The sequence below is a fragment of the Vigna radiata genome, chromosome 8, assembly GCF_000741045.1.
Source record: "Vigna radiata var. radiata cultivar VC1973A chromosome 8, Vradiata_ver6, whole genome shotgun sequence".
NCBI lineage: Eukaryota > Viridiplantae > Streptophyta > Magnoliopsida > Fabales > Fabaceae > Vigna > Vigna radiata.
In genome coordinates this window covers 8,560,203-8,581,207 of record NC_028358.1, presented here as the reverse complement: position 1 = coordinate 8,581,207, position 21,005 = coordinate 8,560,203, and the positions used below count along the sequence as shown (strand labels likewise).

Genomic DNA, 21,005 nt, shown 5'->3' with positions numbered 1-21,005 from the left:
TTTTTTTTATCAGAAATGGTTAAGTATAGTACTGAGATCTGTTCCAAAATTCAAGCTACATAGTACGCTTTAAAATATCTTGAGATTTTTATAATGTTTGAGTTTGATGTCAGATTTAAATTTGAAAGTAAAAACAGACTGGTTATGAAGACAAATGGTTGCGGTGGTCCCTCTGTGGCTACTACCATAGTCACGAGAGATAGGAAGGTGTGTGATACTTCTGTAGTCACGAGAAAGAAAGAGGTTTGATCAAAACCATGTTCTGCTGTGTTCACAGAGCCAATCAAACAATGATGAATCTGCAACAAAATAATAGAGAATCATTAATAAAGGGAGATTTTTTATTTTCATATTATATGATATAGACCAACATTAATCCTAAACAATATATTTCATGTCTGCAAACATTCCATATATATCCTGACCCGGATTATATTGCATGATTTGACTTTTGAAAACTAACAAGAAAATTTTAAATTAGAACACTATGATTGAATGTAATTTAACAGAAGAAGATTTCATTTGATCATATGTATAAATTAATAATGGTAACTATTTTTACCTAACCTAAAAGTAAAAGTTTAAAATGTACAGAAGTTTCCTTATTTTATTTTCGACTCACAAAAGATAATTTAAATTCTAAAAAGTCTAATATATACTTGTTTATAGTAGTTTTACCCTACTCTAAACATAATTTACTTTCATGAATAATATTTAAGTAAAGAGAAAATTCATGAATCATACTGTGAATATGTGATATGAGGGAATTGATGAAAGTGTGAAGGAAGGCGAAGGACACAGTACCTGAAGAATGTGGTTGTTCCCAAACCTCTGAGAAAAACTACGAACAAGTCTGGTTTCTTCTCTAAATCTGTTGAACAATTGTTTTGTGCAAGATGATTATGAGCAATATATAGAGCAGATAAAAAGCACTTTATGTCTTTTGCTATTGGAAATTTCTTACCACTTTCTATGTCAATTTCTGTCTACTTTTCAGCATTGAAGTTGTTGTTTGTTAATTTCTTCTTGTCTTGCACAGTCAAGACACTATCTTCCATATGCAAAAGTATGTTCAATAGTGCACAGTTAAGTAAAATATACAAATTAGCATAATTTAATTCAAGTCACTTGCCAATTAATTATTAATTAAGATTTTTCACATGTGTAAATAAGTTAGTTTTTTTATTCACTATCTTTTTAGTTATTTAAAGTTGTTACAATCTTCCCTCTAGTCCTTCATCTAAACTTCTATTATGAAGCATTTTTAATGCTAACTCAAAACAACTATTTTTTTTACTTAGTCTACTTTCAAGGAAAAAAAAAACTAAGTTTTGATTTTTTTAATGCTAACTCAGAACAACTATTTTTTTTTTGTTTCCAATTCACTTCTCCTATAATTTTGAAACTGTGTAATTTTGTTCTTTATATTATTTTAGTTATAAATTTGATAATTTAGTCATATATACTTAAGCAACCTAATTGTTTACCTAAAGATGCTACCACTTTGTGCATTGGTAAAACTGTAGAGAGCAAAAGTGAATACAAGTCAAACAATAAGAAACAAATTTTAATTTTGATGTCTATTTTTTAAATTTTCATTTCTTTTTTTAAATGAGTGAAATTTTATCTTGGCAACTATAATCATTTTTAGTCTATAACATTTGCTTTAAAATAACATTCATTTTATAAATCTATCAATTTACTATTGACATTGAAAATAAAACAAATGTTCTAAACTAATATAGTATTAAAATCTACAGTATTTTATAAATATTTTTATTTAAATCAAATTTTAAAACTGTTATTGAGTAAAAGAAAGTAGTAGTTTAATAAAATAAAATAAAAGTCTAACATCTTGATCCAAAGTTAATAATTATAATAGTATTGTTAATTATTAATTAGTTCTATGACTTTTAGGATCAATAATGTAATCCAAGTTTATTTCACTGTTCAAAATTGACAGTCAAGTTGGTAAGACTCCATAGTAAAGTATAGCCGTACAGTGATTTGTACTTTCATCAGTCCTTATTTTCTCTGTTTGAAACAACAATGAGTGCATATTTTGTTTTGCATGTTAAACAAGGATTAAGACCCGAATGAAAATTATATTAACTAGGTTTAATTTTTATATCTGAATGATATCTAATAATGAATTTAAGAGGAATTTTTAAATAATATCTTATATAAAGAAAAAGCAACAGGGAAACTTCCAGGAAGGTTCCCACATAGATTTCAAAAGGTTCATTATAAATACAGCCTTAGCTTCTTCTGTTTCACCAACAAAATTACATGCACACGTAGCTATCTATAGTAACTGCAAGAAGATACCTTCTGTAGTTTTTGTGGTTTATGCAGCCAAAACGAAAGGCTCATTGCATCACATTTTTTTGGCTCCCTGTGCCCTTGTGTTTCTTCTAGCTAAAACCTCACACAGATAACAAAAATGGGTTCTCACCAACACGAACCATGGCTACTGGAGAACGGAAACCCGAAGGTGTTGACAAGGGAAATGAGACATGGTCGCACTGCGCACAGCAAGTCTTCCAACTCACTTCGCACGAAGTCTGATCGCACTCTTGTTTCTAAGGTTCCCTGTGCCACTATCAGAAACGTACTTTTCAACTTGCAAGAGGTTATCCTTGGCACCAAGCTTTCCATTCTCATCCCTGCCATTCCTGTTGCCATTGTTGCTGAGTACTGTGGCTTTGGAAGAGTGAGTTAATATCTCTCATTGCTCCATTCACCCTGTCAAACACAGATGTTCCTTTTATAAGTGTTCTTCACTGTAATCTTCAAATGGCTATCTATATCAAACATTTGCAAACAATTAATTCAACATTCAGTAAAGTTTTATGAAAAGTTTTCTACATGGTCAATCAAATGAACTACTTTTGAGTTTAAAACTAGTTGGATGTATTTGAATACGGCACGGAATTAAGTTATGATTGAGGGCGGTTCTTTTTTTGAGAGTCGGTCACGTGAAACTACTATAACAATTTATGAGTGTATGTTTCAATTAATGGATTTTATGTCGCAAACTGATTTTTCTATTGGTAATCATTTGTATTTATATTATCTTATATATGACTATTGACTGTTCTATTATCTATGAACAGCCTTGGGTTTTCGTGTTGAGCTTGCTTGGACTTACCCCACTTGCTGAACGTGTGAGCTTCATCACTGAGTAAGGAACCTCCATGAACTTGTTGCACCATTTCTTTATAATCTCTTGATTATTTTTTATGTTTTGTTTCTGGGTTGATTGCTGATTCTACCTCTATTTTTTCTGTTGGTGGTTCCTTCAAAATACTGCAGACAAGTTGCCTTCTACACTGGTCCTACAGGTATGAATCATGAATGCATCATCAATTTTGAAGAGTTTTCACGGAATTAAAATTATCTTTACTGGTTAATATTTTGAACATAAATATAACCATCAAGGATCAAGACTCTTCTGACATTGTTGCACCAATCATAGTTTCTGACAACTGGTTTTCAAGACAAAACCATGTGCTATTTTTTTTTTTTTTTTAAATTGAAAGCAGCAATAAAAAAGAGTTTGTTAAGTAAAATTGATTGAGGTATCACAGCAGCTAAATGTTTCACACGTTCTCTATTACAGTTGGAGGACTTCTGAACGCGACGTGTGGGAATGTTACGGAGCTCATAATAGCAATATTTGCGCTTAGCAGTAACAAGATTGCTGTGGTCAAGTATTCTCTGTTGGGTTCTATTCTTTCCAACCTTCTTCTGGTTCTTGGCACCTCTCTATTATGTGGCGGCATTGCAAACGTTGGATTGGAACAAAAATATGATAGAGTAAGACTCTAAAATCCACTTACACTTTCTTCTTGTGTGTGTATTTTTCATTAGTTCTTAGTGTGTTTTTTAGTAATGGAACAACTACTAATGTTTATTAAGAATTTACTTTACAGAGACAAGGAGATGTGAACTCACTTATGCTGCTGTTGGCATTGTTGTGCTACTTACTTCCAATGCTGTTCAAATATAGCGCTGCCTCAGCTGCTCTCACTGTTGATCCTTCACTCCACTTGTCTAGAGCTTCTAGCATTGTGATGCTGATTGCATATGTTGTTTACATAATCTTTCAACTGTGGACACACAGGCAGCTATTTGAAGCTGAAGATGTAAGGATTCTTGAATCATGAAAATGGTGAATTTGGTTTGCAGTTAACTAATTTAATTCATGCCAATATCTTACAAGTATTTAACATGGTGAATTGGTCAGGAGGATGAAGATGACAACAATGGTTCAGATGAACAAGCCGTCATTGGACTCTGGAGTGGCATTGCTTGGCTGATTGGGATGACTGTGTTCATTGCTCTGTTGTCTGAATATGTGGTGGATACAATTGAGGATGCATCAGATTCATGGGGTTTGTCTGTGAGCTTCCTCAGCATAATCTTGCTACCAATAGTTGGCAATGCCGCTGAACATGCAGGAGCAGTCATATTTGCTTTCAAGAACAAGCTGGTGAGAACTTGATAGTGTTATAAACTTCACACTTCCTTTCATTAAGCATAATATTCTTAATGGGCAACCAATAAATGTTTTAAGGAAAATATGAAATTCATTGAAACTAAAGTATGGTTTGACCACAGGACATCTCATTGGGTGTTGCATTGGGTTCAGCAACTCAGATTGCCATGTTTGTGGTAAGTTTCTTCTTCTTTTGATGCAGTTTCTTCTTCTTTTCTGTACTTCTTTTGATGAGAGATTATGCAACTAAAATATAGGTCCCTTTGTGTGTGATCGTTGCTTGGACAATGGGTGTCAAAATGGATTTGAACTTCAACATCCTAGAGACAGGTTCCGTTGCTTTGGCAATAATAGTCACAAGCTTCACTTTACAGGTATATTTAACAAAATTCAAGAGAGAAAAACCTTATATTTTGATTAAATCTCCAAATGGAATATAAGCATTGACAAAACCACTATTTATGTAGGATGGTACTTCTCACTACATGAAAGGCCTTGTTCTCCTGCTGTGCTACATAGTTATTGGAGCTTGCTTCTTCGTACAAAGAACACCATTGAGTGAGTAAACAGTCAAAATGTACGATATTCTTATAAATTTGTGATTCATGCCTAAAATTTGATCACTTATTTTTCACAGACCAAGCTGATGTTACAAACATCATTCCTAATGGAGTTTTAAGTGCTTAGTGGGTAAGTTGCAACTTATTGGCACATAAAATCCTTCAGTGGGCATAAAAGTTAACTGGGAACTTGGATTACAGGCTTTGGCCTATATTTGTCCTTTGCTGAGATGAAGAATGGTGGCATCCAAACCCAAAATCAAATGAAATGGATTGGTTAGTGTTTCATTCTGATCACTTTCATATATCCATAAAGAAAGGAGAAAAGAAGTGTGCAAGTATTTGCAAATGGAACACTGTGTGCAAGATCAATCAATCATACGTGTGTTCTATCAGAGAGTTGGTTTTTGATCCTGTGCTTCAGTAAATGCCAATAAGTGGAGAATGTTCTTGTTTGAGTTTGGTTTAGAAAGAATCTCTTTTCAGTTTGCAGAATATCTATTTTGTTTCTACTTACTACTACTCTATGTACGACCTTTTGCATGTGACTCCTTATGAGTTTTCAAAGTTATATTCATATGTTTGCTTTTTCTTCATCTTTGTGCCACCATGTGTTTCCATACGATTATCATCAATTTTAGTTGTGATTTTCAAAACCCTTGTTCAAGATTTTGAGTTTAATTTATGCATATTTTAATTTTGGATTCATCAATCATAATCCCCGAAAGAGGTTGATTTTGCCGCTTTATGTAAGTATCTGGATTAATTTTGGAATTTAGTTTGCAAATTATTATCAAATGAATACATTTTGAGAATAAAGTTTCCAAAATTAGAAAGTTTTTAGATATACATTTCAGATTTCTTTTTTATTGAGAAGAGTATTTTCTTAAAGATATATAGAAAGAGTGCCTAAAGAAAATTGTAAATACAATTATATACACTTTCTTGTTGGGAAAGAGAGTTCAGTCATCCTATAGCCTTTCGGTTTTTGCATTTGGCACTCCCACAATTTCTTTATGTATTTATCAAAATTGTTAAAGCAATCATATTTTTTTTCGTTGTAATTCTTTAATTACATGTTCCGAAATTTGGAAATAAGTTTTTTTTTGAAAATTTCTAAAACAAGATTTTCTAAAATAGGATTTTCAGAATATATGAAATATATTTCAGAATGATTTTTTCAAAAAATATATAACACTTCTGGAATAAGTTTTATAGAACAAGTTTTTCAGAATATGTGAAATGCATTCTGAAAAATAAAATCGAAACAAACTTTTTTTTCCTATGCAGCATTCTTCTTCTTCTGCAGTCGTAGTGTGGTGTAATGAAAAAGAGTATTTTAGTCTTTTGATGTTAGTGTAAGAGTGCAGTTAATAATTGTGAAGGTGCAGAAAGTAATAGTCTAACCTTCCATGGTCCATAGTGGATTATATTTTGGTCAAGGTCGTTACTCTCTCCACCACCACGTCTTGTTTCCCACACCTGCATGTTCCTCTTTTGGTTTGGTAAAATATTTAATTTGGGTTGTATTTTCTTTAAACAGATATTAGTATCTGTAAAACACTTAAACGGTCTCATAGATACCTTAAACAGATATTTGTATATGTTCTTCTTTTTCTCTTTTTCCCATTCCTTCAGCACATTATCTAGGATTCTAATAGATGCCGCCCAATTAAGAGCAGATCCACCACCCACTGTTGACCCTGCCAGAATAGCCATTTTTCAATCCCAAGATGCAAAAGTTCCTCCTAATTCATAAAGCTCATTCCAAAAAGCCCTTCCAGAGAAAAATAATCACCAAGTAGTGACTCTTCTCAAGAACAAGCACCTTGAAGCTTGAACTTGCTAGAATAGCAATTGCAACTCCTCCCCCATACCTTGAAAAAATTAGATTGTACAAACTTTTCTGCTTCATCTAGAATCTTCTTGGTGTCATGGTTATATGGCATTTCTTCAATTTGAAGAGTGCCAAAACACATTCTGTTTTTTTTTTTCTTTTCTTTATCAGTCTTTCCAAAAGATTTGTATTTGATCCTTGAGGAAAAGATCCAAGCTGAAGAAATTTAATATAAATATAAAATATTAGTGGTAACAAGAAAAACAATGTGTAAATCTAGGATCATAGTTTGCTTGAATCAATCACCAACCTGTTGAAACGCCTTATTCATCTCTAGATAAGAGACATAAACTTTTGAAAAAATAGGCACTATTCATCTTTTTGAATCTGCAATTAAAAGTACCAATATACAAATTACAAAAAAAAGTATATCTTTTACAGTGTACGTTAGAAAATTTTCAAAAATGATGGAATATGCATTCAATATCAAGGTAGAAGGAAAATAAAGTGAAGAGAAACAACTTCTTCATTACCTATTGGTAAACCTGCTCCTTCCAATCCTTATTTGCAGATTTTCCAGTTTCTGAAATAGAATAGGTAAACATGATCATTAAACCTAGTAAAAAACCACACATGTTGGTGCAAGTATATTATTGGGAGTTCATGGGAGTAGGTCATGAAAATTTTCCATGGGAGCGTCAAAGAGAACAAGCCTTGCACATCTGAATACCTTAAGCAGGGAAGACTTCCCCTAAGGCATTAGAGTTTAAGAGACAAGGTTTGGATTTAAAATTCATTGGTTGTGAAAATAGTTCCTTTGTCTTTTTAGATAACCAATGACAATACTCAGCCTACAAATAGATGCAGATCATGAAGTCGATAAGACTATTATGGTTTTCAAAATGAATTTTTCACATGGAATTAGAATACACAAATTTGTTGAGAATGAGATGCAATGAAGAAATTATCAATTTGAAAGTGAATTCTTTCCAGATAACAAAAATTGTAACTTTGTTCCCACAATCCCAAAATATACATCTCATTGTCAACAACATCATTCAGTTTCAGCTCATATCTTTCTAGTTGTCAAACAAGCCCAAATGTAGAAGGTCCATCACTTTGAAAAATTACCAGATCACACCTTATTCCAAGGACATTGTTTTCAGAATCCATGGAAACTTCAAGACCTTTTTCAGCAAGAGACTTAAGGAAGCTTGTGATCCCAACTTCCACTATTCCCTTTTCACAATGCTTGTGATCCCATCAGTGTAATCTTATATCCTATAGCTTCCCATGCTAGATTTTCACCTTTCTCATCACACTGCACACAAGGGAATTTCTATTGCTCATAGAATTAGTATCAGAGAGGAAAGAAAGAGAGGGAATAAATATGATGATGAATGAGATGTCCATGGACGGATGTCCCATGTCCGTTAACGGATGTGGCACATACGTTAAAGAATTTTTTTTCTTTGTCAACATCTGTTGAAAGAAAAGAATTGGAGGTGTAGAATTTTTTAAAATATAAAAGATAGTTTTGAAATTTTTTAAAAATATGGTGGTGAAGGGAGTAATATGGAGTAGTGTAGGGATAACCCTCTTTGGTCAATGGGCCCAATAAGACCAAACTGATGTTGGACAAAAAGCAATTCTTGACCAGTTCCGACTGATGCCAACAAAAATAAATGATCAATTTGTATTAAACTGTTTTATTGAAAACATAAAATTTGAAACTTAATTTATTCAATTTTAATATTAATAACGTTTATCCGCTATATAATAATGTATTTTTATTAAATTTTAAACGCGCACGTAGCAACAACCAATCCCCATAAAATATTACAATTTTTGAAAATGTTTAATATATTAACAAGAGAAACTTTAACGACAATCATCCTCCAAAGAATTGATATTAAGATGTAGTAAAACAACTTGGTGTTTTCTAAATAGTTTCAGAATAAAAAATAAAGTATTATCTTCTAAAGATACATCCACCTTCTTCAAAATGAAATTTTCTGAATTATTCTTTTTTACCTTAACAAGCTTCAATGTAATAGATGATATTTATATTGTGTAAAGATGTACCAAATTTACATGTGATTCTACCAACATCTAGCCTACTTCTTTGATTGTCAATAAATGATATTAAATAGGTTTAAACCTCTTTTTGGTCCCTAAGGTATAAGCGGATGTTCAGTTTAGTCCCCGTTTTTAAAAATGTAAATCTTTGGTCCCTAAGTTATAAAAAATGTATCAAATGAGTCATTTTTTGACTTGAAATATTGTTTTTGGTTGTTTCTTAACAACTGCTACATCTTTAGATTGCTCTGATTTGTTTCTTAATAATAACAGCACTTTAGATTGCTCTTTGTACTTTGACCATGAACATAAAAAAAGGACTCGTTTGATACATTTTTTATAAGGTTAAATATATGTTTTAGTCCTCATATTTGTTCCCCATTCTCAATTCGGTCTTCATGTTTTTTTTTTGTCCCAATTGCATCCTCATATTTGTAAATTTGAGGCAATTTTGCCCTGTCCGTTAACTGGCCACTAACGCCGTTGGCACTGTGCTGAGCTGTGAAGTATTTTATATTCGTGGCAAAGTGTAAAGTTTAATGTTTTATTTTTGGGTTATAAAATTTCCACGTGGAAAGCTAAAATCCTCCAAACTTGTTTGCCCTAAGCCCTTATTTAATTGAACCCTAACCCCTCTCCCCTCCCTGTTCGTGCTCGTGAGGAAGAGTGGTGGGAACCAGAGTTGTGGAAGCTGTGTTATTGGTTGATCATATCAAATGTCTGTTTCATCTTCTTCTTGCAAATGCTTGGGTTCGGGGTTTGGACACAGTTGTGGCAGTGTGAGCAGGGTGGATCTAAAACCCACATGCTTCTGTGGTGAGAATGCAGTCTTCCGCACTGCAAGAACCTCTAAGAACAAGGGAAGAAGATTTTGGGGATGCCCCAAGTTCAAGGTAAGTTTTATTGTGATTTTTTTGTCGTTCCAGAGGTTGTATTGTGGTTCACCAAATTTGTTTTCTTCTTGGACAAGGTGGGAGTGAGGATTGTGGTTCTGGATGCAACTTTTTTAAGTGGTGCAATGAGGCTGTGATTCATGATGGAAATGAAGGAAATGTGGTCACTTTAGAAGGAAGTGGAAGAAAGAACGAAGTGGGTGGAAATTCTATGATGATGGAACAAATGATGATGAAGATGGAAGAGAGACTTGTGGGAAAACAGAAAGCAATGGGTGTTAGACTGGAAAATTTGTTGAAGTTGTTAACGGGAATGGTNGTTTTTATATGTNTGTGTAATGTAATTGTGATTTCAATGTTGTTGAAAATAGGTTGATGTGTTAGGAAAGGTTGATTATTGTTAATGGAAGGTTAATGTAAGGTCTATTATTGTTAATGCAATGTTTATTATTGTCTCTTTTATTTATAAAGTTGAGTTGTTTCTGTTTAATACTGATGTCAAATTTCTTTCTTTTGCTAAGATAAAACAAGTTAAACCTGATAACAACCCAGTTATTACTGATGTCAAATTTCTTTTGCTAAGATTAAACAAGTTAAACCTGATAACAACACAGTTAAATGAAATGCTTAAAAAGCATAACACTGGAATGATAAATCCATGAAACTTAATGTTATAATAAATCTGATAACAAACATTGTCTTACAATACCAAATTAGATTACAAAACATGGTAACTTAGACATCACCATCAATCTAACAAAGCAGATAAGAAACTAATCAATAACTACACCAAAAGATTGAAGTCATTGTTCCTTCAAAATGCAGATTTCATCATTACATCATAATTAACACATTGTCTTCAAAATGTAAGGAAACAAAGCTTCATTCATGAGATGGTAGGACAATAGACTCCTGAGTTGGCTGGTCAGCAGGAACGTTTGTGACAGTGGATTCCTGAGTTGGTTGGTCAACAGGGACATGTGATGAAGGCATAGGTCGTTGTGGACAAGTCTTTTTGTTGTGTCCCAATTCTTTGCAGACAGCACAAGTCTTTTTTGTACCACCCTTTCTTAATTCGGAGTCATTCTTCTTCAACTCCCAAGCTTGTAGTCTTCTTTTTTTCTTGGGACGTCCTGGCATTGCCCTTTTTTGTGGAGGTAGTATATCAGGATAAGGTGTAATCTCCCACACATGTTGCCCGTTGATAGGATATATGATGCTGTTATAAGTCTCTTCATAAGCAGACTTCATAAACCAATGGGCAATATGTTGTTCTGCATTTATGTTCAAGAACTTCATAGCAGTGATGGCATGAGTGCAAGGAATGCCACTGATTAACCATCCTCTACAACTGCAGTCTTTGTTGTCAAGGTTGACAACAAATTGCTCTCCAAATTGTGAAATGTGAATCACTTCAAATAATTGTTCTGATGACCACCTGTAATTAGCACAAAATGAGAACACAATTATGAACAGAATAGGCATGAAGTGAATACAAATTAAATTGTATGAGTATAGATACCTTGGTAACCAATATCTTGTTAGCCATGATTGCTTTTGAAATCTGTTGAGTACCTTAGGGCAAACAGAACCTTGNTATAAGGCCATCTTATTCCTGTTGCTAGCNCATCTCTTCATAATATAAACCCTAATGTCTTCTAACATGGATATAATTGGCTTACACCTACTGTGAAGTAGCACACTGTTGAAGCCCTCACACATGTTGTTGACTAGAGTGTCACAATGTGCTGATTGAGTGAATCTAGATCTTGACCAATACCTTTGACATNAATAAATCAGTAAATATATGAATTGNAANTAAATATATCAGTAAATTAAATTGTATGAAGGAGTAGTGGTTACATACCTAGGAGGAATTGCAATCAAATATTTATATGCCTCCAAATTCACCTCCTTAATTTTTCTCATTTCACTCTCCCATAANTCAGGATATGAGGNTGTTGCAGCACTCCACATGAGCCTTTTAAGGTCCTTCCCAGGANATTGCTTTCTGAAGTTAGAATACAAATGTCTAACACAATATCTTTGGTCTACATTAGGTAGAAGATCTCGAAAAGCATTCAGAAGACCCTGACATGTATAATTAATTAGAGTTAGCTAACTTATATGTCAAATAAATAGTACTTAAAATAATGTGTATGATATGTGACTGACCTTTTGCTGGTTAGAAATGAAGGTGCATGATGAAGCTACATCAACCCCTCCAAGGTCCTCAATGAGAAGTTCCAAGAACCAAGTCCAGGAGTCCTTGTTTTCAACCTCGACAACAACATATGCAATGGGAAGAATTTGTTCATTTCCATCTCTTCCAACAGCTGTTAGCAACTCCCCTCCATACTTTCCTTTCAAAAAACATCCATCTAACCCAATGATGGGTCTGCAACTAATGAAGCTTTGTTTGCAAGCATTCAAGCATATATAAATTCTCTTAAAAATACACTCCTCATTAATGTTTTCAACCTTTATTTGGACTGTTGAACTTGGATTCCTTTTAAGCACCTCATGACCATAATCGTGGAGCCTTCTGAATTGTTCTTTAAATGACCCCTCAACACTATATTTTGCCATCATTCTTGCTCTAAAAGCCATGTTTTTTGAGATTGATACATTCCATTTCCTACTAAGTTTTTCCCTAATGTCCATCACCTTCATATTAGGGTTCTCTCTGACAGTTTTTTCCATCTTTTCACTCAACCATTTGGTAGTTATGAGCTTCACATTGAAATCTCTACTACACGTGTGATCATCAATAATTTTTCTTAACTGCCAGGACTTGTCAAGACACATATACGCACAATAAGCATACCAATTGCATTTACCATTTGCCCCCAAACATTTCACAACAACCCTCTTCTTGTCATTCTTAATCAATTTTAGATTTTTGCCATTACTAAGAGCATATGTCCTAATAGCATCAGTGAATTCCTTTTTGTTAGTGAAATAAGTTCCAACTTCCCATTTATATTCCCCCAAACCTTTTGGCATAGTAAAAGTGGGGAACAAAGTTTTGGGGATGGTAGCATCATCATCCTCACTGTCTGGACCACTGTCCAACTTATCTTACACCCACTCAATGTCAGACAAACCACGAACATCAACTACTTCATCCTCACTGTCACTTAAACATTCACCTTGTGGACTGGAAGCACCTTGTGGACTGGAAGGTTGTCCTTTAAAACTTCCCATGTCACAGTCAACCCTGACATCTACTAGACCATCACTTTCTTCACTAATAGATTCATCACCAGCATCTTCTCCACCATGATCATCANCATCTTCTCCAACCNCATCCTCATCNTCATCTTCATGTACATCATGTAGCTCAAAATCAACTACATCATGTACTTCAGCCTCATGTGTATGATGTACTTCACCCTCATTGACTCCCTCACACTGGACTTGTTCACCATCAACATCAACCTCAACCTCACCCACAGTCTCCTCCATTTCTCTGTCAACTTGAACCTCACCCTGAACCTCCTCCAATTGGGTTACAAGTTCATCCTCAACATGACCTTCATCCAACCCTTTACCAACTTCATTAGCATCAACATCACCCTTACTAACTTCATGACCATCACCTTCAGCCACAACTTCTTTCATTTCAGTTCCAACTTCAGCCTCAACCTCTTTCATTTCAGTTCCAACTTCAGCCTCAACCTCTTCCATTTCATTACCAACTTCAGCCTCAACCTCACCATCAACCCAATCAATCATTTCTATTATGTCTGGTTCCATGGTTTTATGAACCATGTACAAATGAACTACATCATTTAACCTTGCAATATTCAGCATATGTATGACACCTCTATCATCAGTCAATAATTCTAACCTATCTGGCACTACTGAAGCACCTCCTAAACTGTACCACAGTTCTTTTATGTCCACGTGACCTAACTCTTTAACTGAAGCTAATATTCCAAAATAGCTCCAAAGGTCTGGATCCACAGACCACTCTGTTATCTCTCCATCAAATAATAAATTTCCATTATCTAGTGTAACAAAATGGCCAGTATGGTGGACCAAAACCTTAATGCGATCATCAGACATGGTATTTTACCTAAGAAGCACAAGAATTAAACTCCTGTACGTAATGGGGGAAATAAAAAATTATCACAATCCCTAATTAGTAAACAGTTACAGTGGAATAAACTAAAATGCCCACTAGGGAAACAGTCAGACATAGTGGGAAACAACGAGACAAACAAGGGGACCACTACTTTTCTATACTATTTCATATTCTTTTTCTTGGACCACAATGTCAAAAACAACGGGACCACTACTTTTCTATACTATAGTATAGTACATATTTCAACATGCAAAATCTGCCACCATCATATAATAACACACAAAACAAAGACCCCATTCACATAACAACAGAGAAAGAACATAGGTCATATATGATGTAAACATAAACTAACAAAATCAAACCAAACACTGAACTGACGAACCAAATGTTACTAACCTGAACTGACAAACTTTTTCGACCTCCTCCAAAGCACTCCAATGACGAAATCGCTGATTTTCGCTCTTTCGAAGAGGGAATCCCAAACTCAGAAATAAAACCCTAATCCCCAATACATATAAATCACTAAAATCCCTAATTGAAATAAAACGTGTCACGTAATTGGCTTATTAAATCTTTTTTTTTAATTACAAAATGCCACGTAATGTACTCGGTTAAATTAAACACTGAAGGACTGTTACAGCTCAGCACAGTGCCAACGACGTTAGTGGCCAGTTAACGGACAGGGCAAAATTGCCTCAAATTTACAAATATGAGGATGCAATTGGGACAAAAAAAAACATGAGGACCGAATTGAGAATGGAGAACACATATGAGGACTAAAACATATATTTAACCTTTTTATAACTTAGGAATCAAAGTTTACATTTTTGAAAGCAGAAACTAAACTGAACATCCCCTCATAACTTAGGGACCAAAAAGAGGTTTAAACCTATTAAATATCATTAATTATCTAATTTCTAATAGGTCCATAATGGTTAATATCTACATATGTCTCAGATATATTTTTTATTTTTCATATATTAGATTAAATTTGAAAAAGTAATCCACCTCTTTTTGTTAAGATTTTTCATAATATCTATTGATCTGGTAAGTATAATAAAAGTAAATAAGCTAAAATAAAAACAGTAGGTTTTTCATCTCCAATGTGTCAGAAAATTTCGTCATTCTTTCTTGGGAGCTTCAATACTTACATAAATATTTTGTCTTGTGTTCAATTATTTCCTTTGCATATGCAACATGTCATCTGAAAGTGCATACCAACAACTTTTCCATGCAAGCTTCCATCTTCAAATTCATCAATCAAAACTGTAATAATCTTGAAGCGGGTGAAAAACCTTCCTCGATTGCCTCAATTCATTCACATTGTAAATGCTTATTTAAAACATCTACATCTATATGAAAAAAAACATCAATTTTAAATAACCTATAACCATAAAACCTACATTAAAATAATATTTTTAATAATAAGAATTCCTATAAAATAATGTCCTAAAAACATCATTTTACTTTTTTGCTTTTAAAAAAAACAGTAACACCTATTTGTTCGCTATTATAAGATGTAGTTGTCTTTTTGTAGCAACAATGAACACACCAAACCTTTCTCTTCTTCCAGCGTCTTATCTCTTCTGTGTCTCTTCCAATGTCTATTTCCATGTCCCACACAGAGGAGAGAGCCACACTCACATGGCGCAAAATCCCCGCCCCTCCCAAATACGACGTCGTTCGCCCCCGTTTCCGTCACGCCGCAGCCACTACCCATTCCAGATTCGCCTCTGTTTCCGTAACCCAATCCAAACTGCACCAAGACTTCATGCCCACACCCTCCCAGCTCCTCAAGCACCCCCTTGCAGCCTTCTCCGTAGTCCCCCGCGACGCCGCCCTCTTTTCCGCCGGAGCCATCGCCGGCGCCGCCGCCAAGACCGTCACGGCGCCGCTCGACCGCATCAAGCTCCTCATGCAGGTGCGTAAAATGGCACTATTTTATTCTTATCAAATGGTGACTAACTGAACGTGGAAGTAACTGAACTTTGAAAGACTTGTGATTAAAATTACCACTCAAACGCAGCGTTTAATTGGCTTTTCTTTGTAATCTTAAATGTTTCCGCTTTTTCTAGACTGTGCGACTCCTTTCTATTGAGAATTGCTGTTATGTGCGTGTTTGGATTAGATTTATTTTGCTTATATTGGGTTTTTTTAAGCATAAATCAAATGCTGGAAGCAAGGAAGTGTTGTTCTGGCCTTTGCAGAGGAAATTTTGGGAATGTGAAACAAATTGAAAAGTGAATGTTAATGAAAACATGGAATGATCCAAACAGCCTTTTATGCTGAAAAGGAAAATATTACATTTTGGTGGTAGACCGAGGGTGGAAAGAGAGATATGAAGAAGAAAGAACAAAAGTAGAGATAGAAAGTGACAGGTGTGATATCAATGGCATGGGAGGACATACGATGAAAATGAAAGCGAGTGTATGTTTATTGTACTAAAAATATGTTGCAGAAATGTTTTTAATTTGTCTAGTTTGAATCACTATGTACTTGTAGACTCATGGCGTGCGGGTTGGCCAAGATAGTGCTAAGAAGGCCATGAGTTTCATTGAGGTAATGTTCTTCCATGTTGTTCATTTCTTCTATGATTCTGTCATAATTGTTTAGTGTTGACTGGTTTGTTTTCTTCCTTTGTTTTAATCTAGAGTTTCAAGAGTATGCTGTTTGCCCTTAAGTTGTGAATCTGTCAGTTGATCGTTTATGCGATGTAGGATAATTGATTTGGTGCTTCCTAGACTCTTCTTTTGGTCTAAAATTTGTCTGGTTTGTTGTCTCTTCGGGAAATTGAGATATGGGAGGGTGCATTTTTCACTTACCCAAAAAATATTATGCTACTTATTGATTGACCATTATATATTGCTTTATAAGATGAATGCGATTTAAAAGAAAAAAATAATCACTATCCCTTACAGAAAGAGATTGCGTTTTATAATTTGTGCATTTATCAAGTTTAAGTGATTAGAAAAGCTGGGTTCCTCAAGTTATCAGTACAAAGGAACTGCAAGAATAGGTTCTTATCTCTTTGAAACTCCTTTTTCACGCGGAATGTTGTTGTATTGGTACATAAGAGAATTCCAGCTTTTAGAAGCTATCTTATATTAACATCTCTCCTTGCCCAAAATCCCAGCAGGCTTTGAAGTGTAAACAACAGATCACCCTAAAATTTATTAGAAAGGGGAAGACTAGGATGAAACACTAGACTACATGGACAATTGGTCATAGCTTTTATATATGTTATACGACCAACTATATCAAAAGCTAAAATTGTTGGGTAAAATACATTAATGGTTCTACATATAACAAACTTGAAATAAAAAACTAAAAGACACATGACAGAAGGAATTTCAGGAGTTACATTGAGGAGTTATATACCTTGATAGTCTCCATTGTCTTTGATTAAATTTTATACAAACTAGTAAAAGTCCTCTTTAGTTGAAAGCATAACAAGGTGGTTGCATGATGACAATTGTATTTGTAATATGTTTTGCATATTCATCTTCATGCTGTGATTGTAGCCATCTTGTAATAGTAATAGGTTACTTTCATCTCTAGTTACCTTAGGTTATTAAGAACTTATATTGCCTAATTTCATCTTAATCACCAAGTATGGTTTGGCCCTCCCCAATCTCTTTGTTTGATGATGTTTTGTTTGCCTACTTAAGCTCTTTGTTTAAAATGTCATAGTTTTTCTTAGATCTTACATTGGTATAAATTACAGGCCATAGCAGTTATAGGGAAGGAAGAAGGCATTCAAGGTTACTGGAAGGGAAACCTCCCCCAGGTTTGTGCTATAGGGAAAGAATGTATTAGTTTTTCTTTATTTACATCACATAATATTGACCAGTCTTTTCATTTGTGTTAGTGTTTCTTCTTTAATATTCCAGGTTATTCGAGTCGTACCTTACAGTGCTGTCCAGCTTTTTGCTTATGAAATTTATAAGGTTGTTACAAACTACTGCATCAGAAGTTGTAATAGCAATTTAGCAAATATTACCTGTTCATGTCTGAATGCCTACTTTTGGATTCACAGAAAATATTCAGGGGAGAGAATGGTGAGCTCTCTGTTGTGGGAAGACTTGCAGCTGGTGCTTTTGCAGGAATGACGTCCACTTTTGTGAGTGATTAGAGGGCCCTTGCTTTCATGGTTTCATTGGGTTGTGGTGTTCTTGTACTTTGTTGGAGATATTTATAATACTGCTCATTTCTTTTATTAATGTGTCAAACTAACCATCTATGTATCTGCTGTTTTATTATATCCATGTAGATAACTTACCCATTAGATGTTCTAAGATTGCGATTAGCTGTTGAACCCGGCTATCGAACCATGTCAGAGGTATGGTTGAACTGATTTAGTATTTAAGCAATATCTACCTGTGATGATGAACCAACCATATTTGGCTTCTCCAGGTTGCCTTGGGCATGCTAAGGGAGGAAGGAGTTGCATCTTTCTATCGAGGCCTTGGGCCTTCTCTTATTGCAATAGCTCCTTATATTGCTGTAAACTTTTGTGTTTTTGACTTGTAAGTTCATTAGTAAATAGTATATATTATAATTAAATTGAGATATGAATTTGGACATTGAAATTGAAACATCTTGACTTTCTATGGATGATAGATTAAAGAAGTCATTGCCTGAGAAATACCAAAAGAGAACTGAAACATCTATACTCACTGCTGTCCTTTCGGCTTCTCTTGCCACACTTACATGCTATCCTCTGGACACTGTTCGAAGACAGATGCAACTGAAGGGCACACCTTATAATACAGTGTTTGATGCTCTTTCAGGTGAGGATTGCTTCTTCTTACATTTTTAGCATTAGCAATATATAATCACTCACTTGATTTGCATGCCCATTAGTGACAAATAAGCCATATTGGTTATTTGACATTAGAATGCAGAAGTTTCCCAGGGAAATATATTAGAAAATCTGCTTATGCGTGTAAAAGTGTCCCAATTATTCTTTCAATCACAGCCATTGGGTTTGTAGTTGCAGTAATTAAGTCTCCTTATTGATGCTATAAATTTAAATTCCTTTATGCTTTGTTTGGAAATGCTGAAACTGGAGACTGGAAGGACAGATTAGGGGGATGGAAAAGGCATGTGATAATGCTCCTTCCATCCATTTGGAGGGTTTTAAAAAGTGAGACAACAGCTAAAAATGACTCACTAATTTATACATCTGTTGATGCAGGTATTGTGGCACGAGATGGAGTAGCTGGGTTATATCGTGGATTTGTACCCAATGCTCTAAAATCCCTACCAAACAGCAGGTTCCTAGGATCTTCTAATCCTATAGAACTAAGATTATCATATTATTGACCCTGTTACCTTTTACCAACTCGTATTCTTCCCCTTAGATTTTCCATTTTGACACCTAAAGTTTTGTGCTTTCATGTCATCAGTTTCTTATATCTTCGTTTTTTTCTCTGAAGCATCAAGCTTACCACATACGACATTGTTAAGCGCCTGATTGCTGCTAGTGAGAAAGAATTTCAATTAATTACAGAGGAAAATCGCATCAAGCACAAGAACACTAACAAGCAATGATACTGAACTTCAAATTCGTATTGTTTTAGCCGGTTTTCTCCCTGAAAGTTTTGGTGGAATTAGCACTAGTTACTATAGTTTTGGGTATCATTTTTCCTTTATGATCGAGAAATGATTATTATAATTATCCATCTGCCAATGTTTCTGCATCCATTGGCTGAAATTTTGTAGAATGTGTTTTAGCTAGGTGCTATGTAAATGCTATATTATTTTTTATGATTTCATTACCTGCAATATCTACAAATTCTGATGCAGTTCATTTTCCGCCTAAAAGTACATCTCTTAATTGTTACATGAAACTTATACAATAAAATATTTAACTAAAAGCCATTCACATTCTTCATGTAAATTCAAATTATTTAATTTATTGTCTTGTTTTAAAACTCAGTTCACGGATTAAGCTTCTAAATAGTTAAACTATTTGTATTCATATTGTTTTCATAATCTTGATGTGATTATTATAATTTTTAAGCAATCCAAATAAAAATGACTACCAAAATAATTATCGTTCATAAATATATATATATATATATATATATATATATATATATATATATATATATATATATATATATATATATATATATATATATATATATATATATATATATATATATATATATATATATATATATATACACACACACACACATGCTTTTCAATTTTATTAATATTAGTTGAAGATGAATCTATACCAATATGCTACTTTGTATGTCTTTTATTGATATACTAGTTTATACTAAAGGTGTGTTTTTCTACTATAATATTATTATCAACATTTATATATATTTTTATGATTTTGTTTTTTAATTTACTTAAGTCTGCTTCATATTTCTTTTGTTGTAGATGTTATAGGACGTGTTGTTATAATATAAAAACAAAATGATAAAACAAGTAAACTCATTGATGTTAGTCTCCAAAGATTGCATTTGGTTATCATTGACCTTTAAAGTGTGATTTTTCTTACTATTTGATGTTATATACATTAAGAAGTGATTATAATTGTTATAAGATATATAACAATGTTCCAAATTAGAAATTTAAATATATCACTCATAATAAAATGTGATAATATTTGATACTTTGACACTTAAGTTTCTTACTTTCATTTGATATGAGTATTTTTTTACTTTTTACTTTTTTTTTTCTTAAAAAAAAATATAAAAATTTACTATTTTATGACCATTTCATCTTTGTATCATTATTTAACAAAAAATTTAATTTTTTTTATTGTTATTCATGTAGTTCTTATGGGAATTTCTAATGTCTACTATCAAATCAAAATTTTATTCAATTCACATGTAAATGTAATCGAAGAATATAAAGAGAAGTAATTATTGTTAAAGTCACACACCGTGCAAATATTTCTCTCTCATAAAACAACCCTGCGCTATTATGATATATTTTTATGATAAAATTGCGGGGTGCTATTATTGAATAAACATGACCTTTAAATAGGCTCAACAATAACAGTTTAACTAATAAAACCTAA

At 33.6% G+C, this 21,005-nt stretch overlaps 3 protein-coding genes across 5 annotated transcripts; 2 read left to right on the top strand and 1 right to left on the bottom strand.

Annotated features, from left to right (window-relative positions):
• The first annotated feature begins 2,293 nt into the window (after positions 1–2,293).
• LOC106772184 (vacuolar cation/proton exchanger 3-like) lies at positions 2,294–5,657 on the top strand. 2 transcript variants are annotated; one of them, XM_014658402.2, is made up of 11 exons: positions 2,294–2,713; positions 3,117–3,184; positions 3,316–3,344; positions 3,623–3,819; positions 3,936–4,148; positions 4,250–4,495; positions 4,624–4,677; positions 4,759–4,875; positions 4,969–5,059; positions 5,139–5,191; positions 5,263–5,657. In XM_014658402.2, exons 1-10 carry the CDS (start codon positions 2,444–2,446, stop codon positions 5,186–5,188), a joined length of 1,335 nt encoding a protein of 444 aa, XP_014513888.1. In that variant the 5' UTR covers positions 2,294–2,443; the 3' UTR covers positions 5,189–5,191; positions 5,263–5,657.
• Positions 5,658–10,752: 5,095 nt separating this feature from the next.
• On the bottom strand, positions 10,753–12,876 carry LOC106770178. Its single transcript, XM_014656001.1, has 4 exons — positions 12,046–12,876; positions 11,738–11,961; positions 11,393–11,650; positions 10,753–11,308 (listed from the first exon to the last, which is right to left on the bottom strand). Exons 1-4 carry the CDS (start codon positions 12,874–12,876, stop codon positions 10,753–10,755), a joined length of 1,869 nt encoding a protein of 622 aa, XP_014511487.1.
• A 2,569-nt stretch (positions 12,877–15,445) lies between these two features.
• On the top strand, positions 15,446–19,777 carry LOC106769943 (thylakoid ADP,ATP carrier protein, chloroplastic). Of its 2 annotated transcripts, XM_014655756.2 has the most exons (10): positions 15,448–15,881; positions 16,463–16,519; positions 17,685–17,747; positions 17,851–17,907; positions 17,997–18,080; positions 18,231–18,299; positions 18,374–18,486; positions 18,581–18,750; positions 19,158–19,236; positions 19,399–19,777. In XM_014655756.2, the coding sequence occupies exons 1-10, from the start codon at positions 15,561–15,563 to the stop codon at positions 19,511–19,513; spliced, it is 1,128 nt and encodes a 375-aa protein (XP_014511242.1). In that variant the 5' UTR covers positions 15,448–15,560; the 3' UTR covers positions 19,514–19,777. The 2 variants fall into 2 exon arrangements, with proteins under 2 accessions (XP_022640758.1, XP_014511242.1); XM_022785037.1 differs by lacking the exon at positions 16,463–16,519 and having other exon boundaries at positions 15,446–15,881.
• The last annotated feature ends 1,228 nt before the right edge of the window (positions 19,778–21,005 follow it).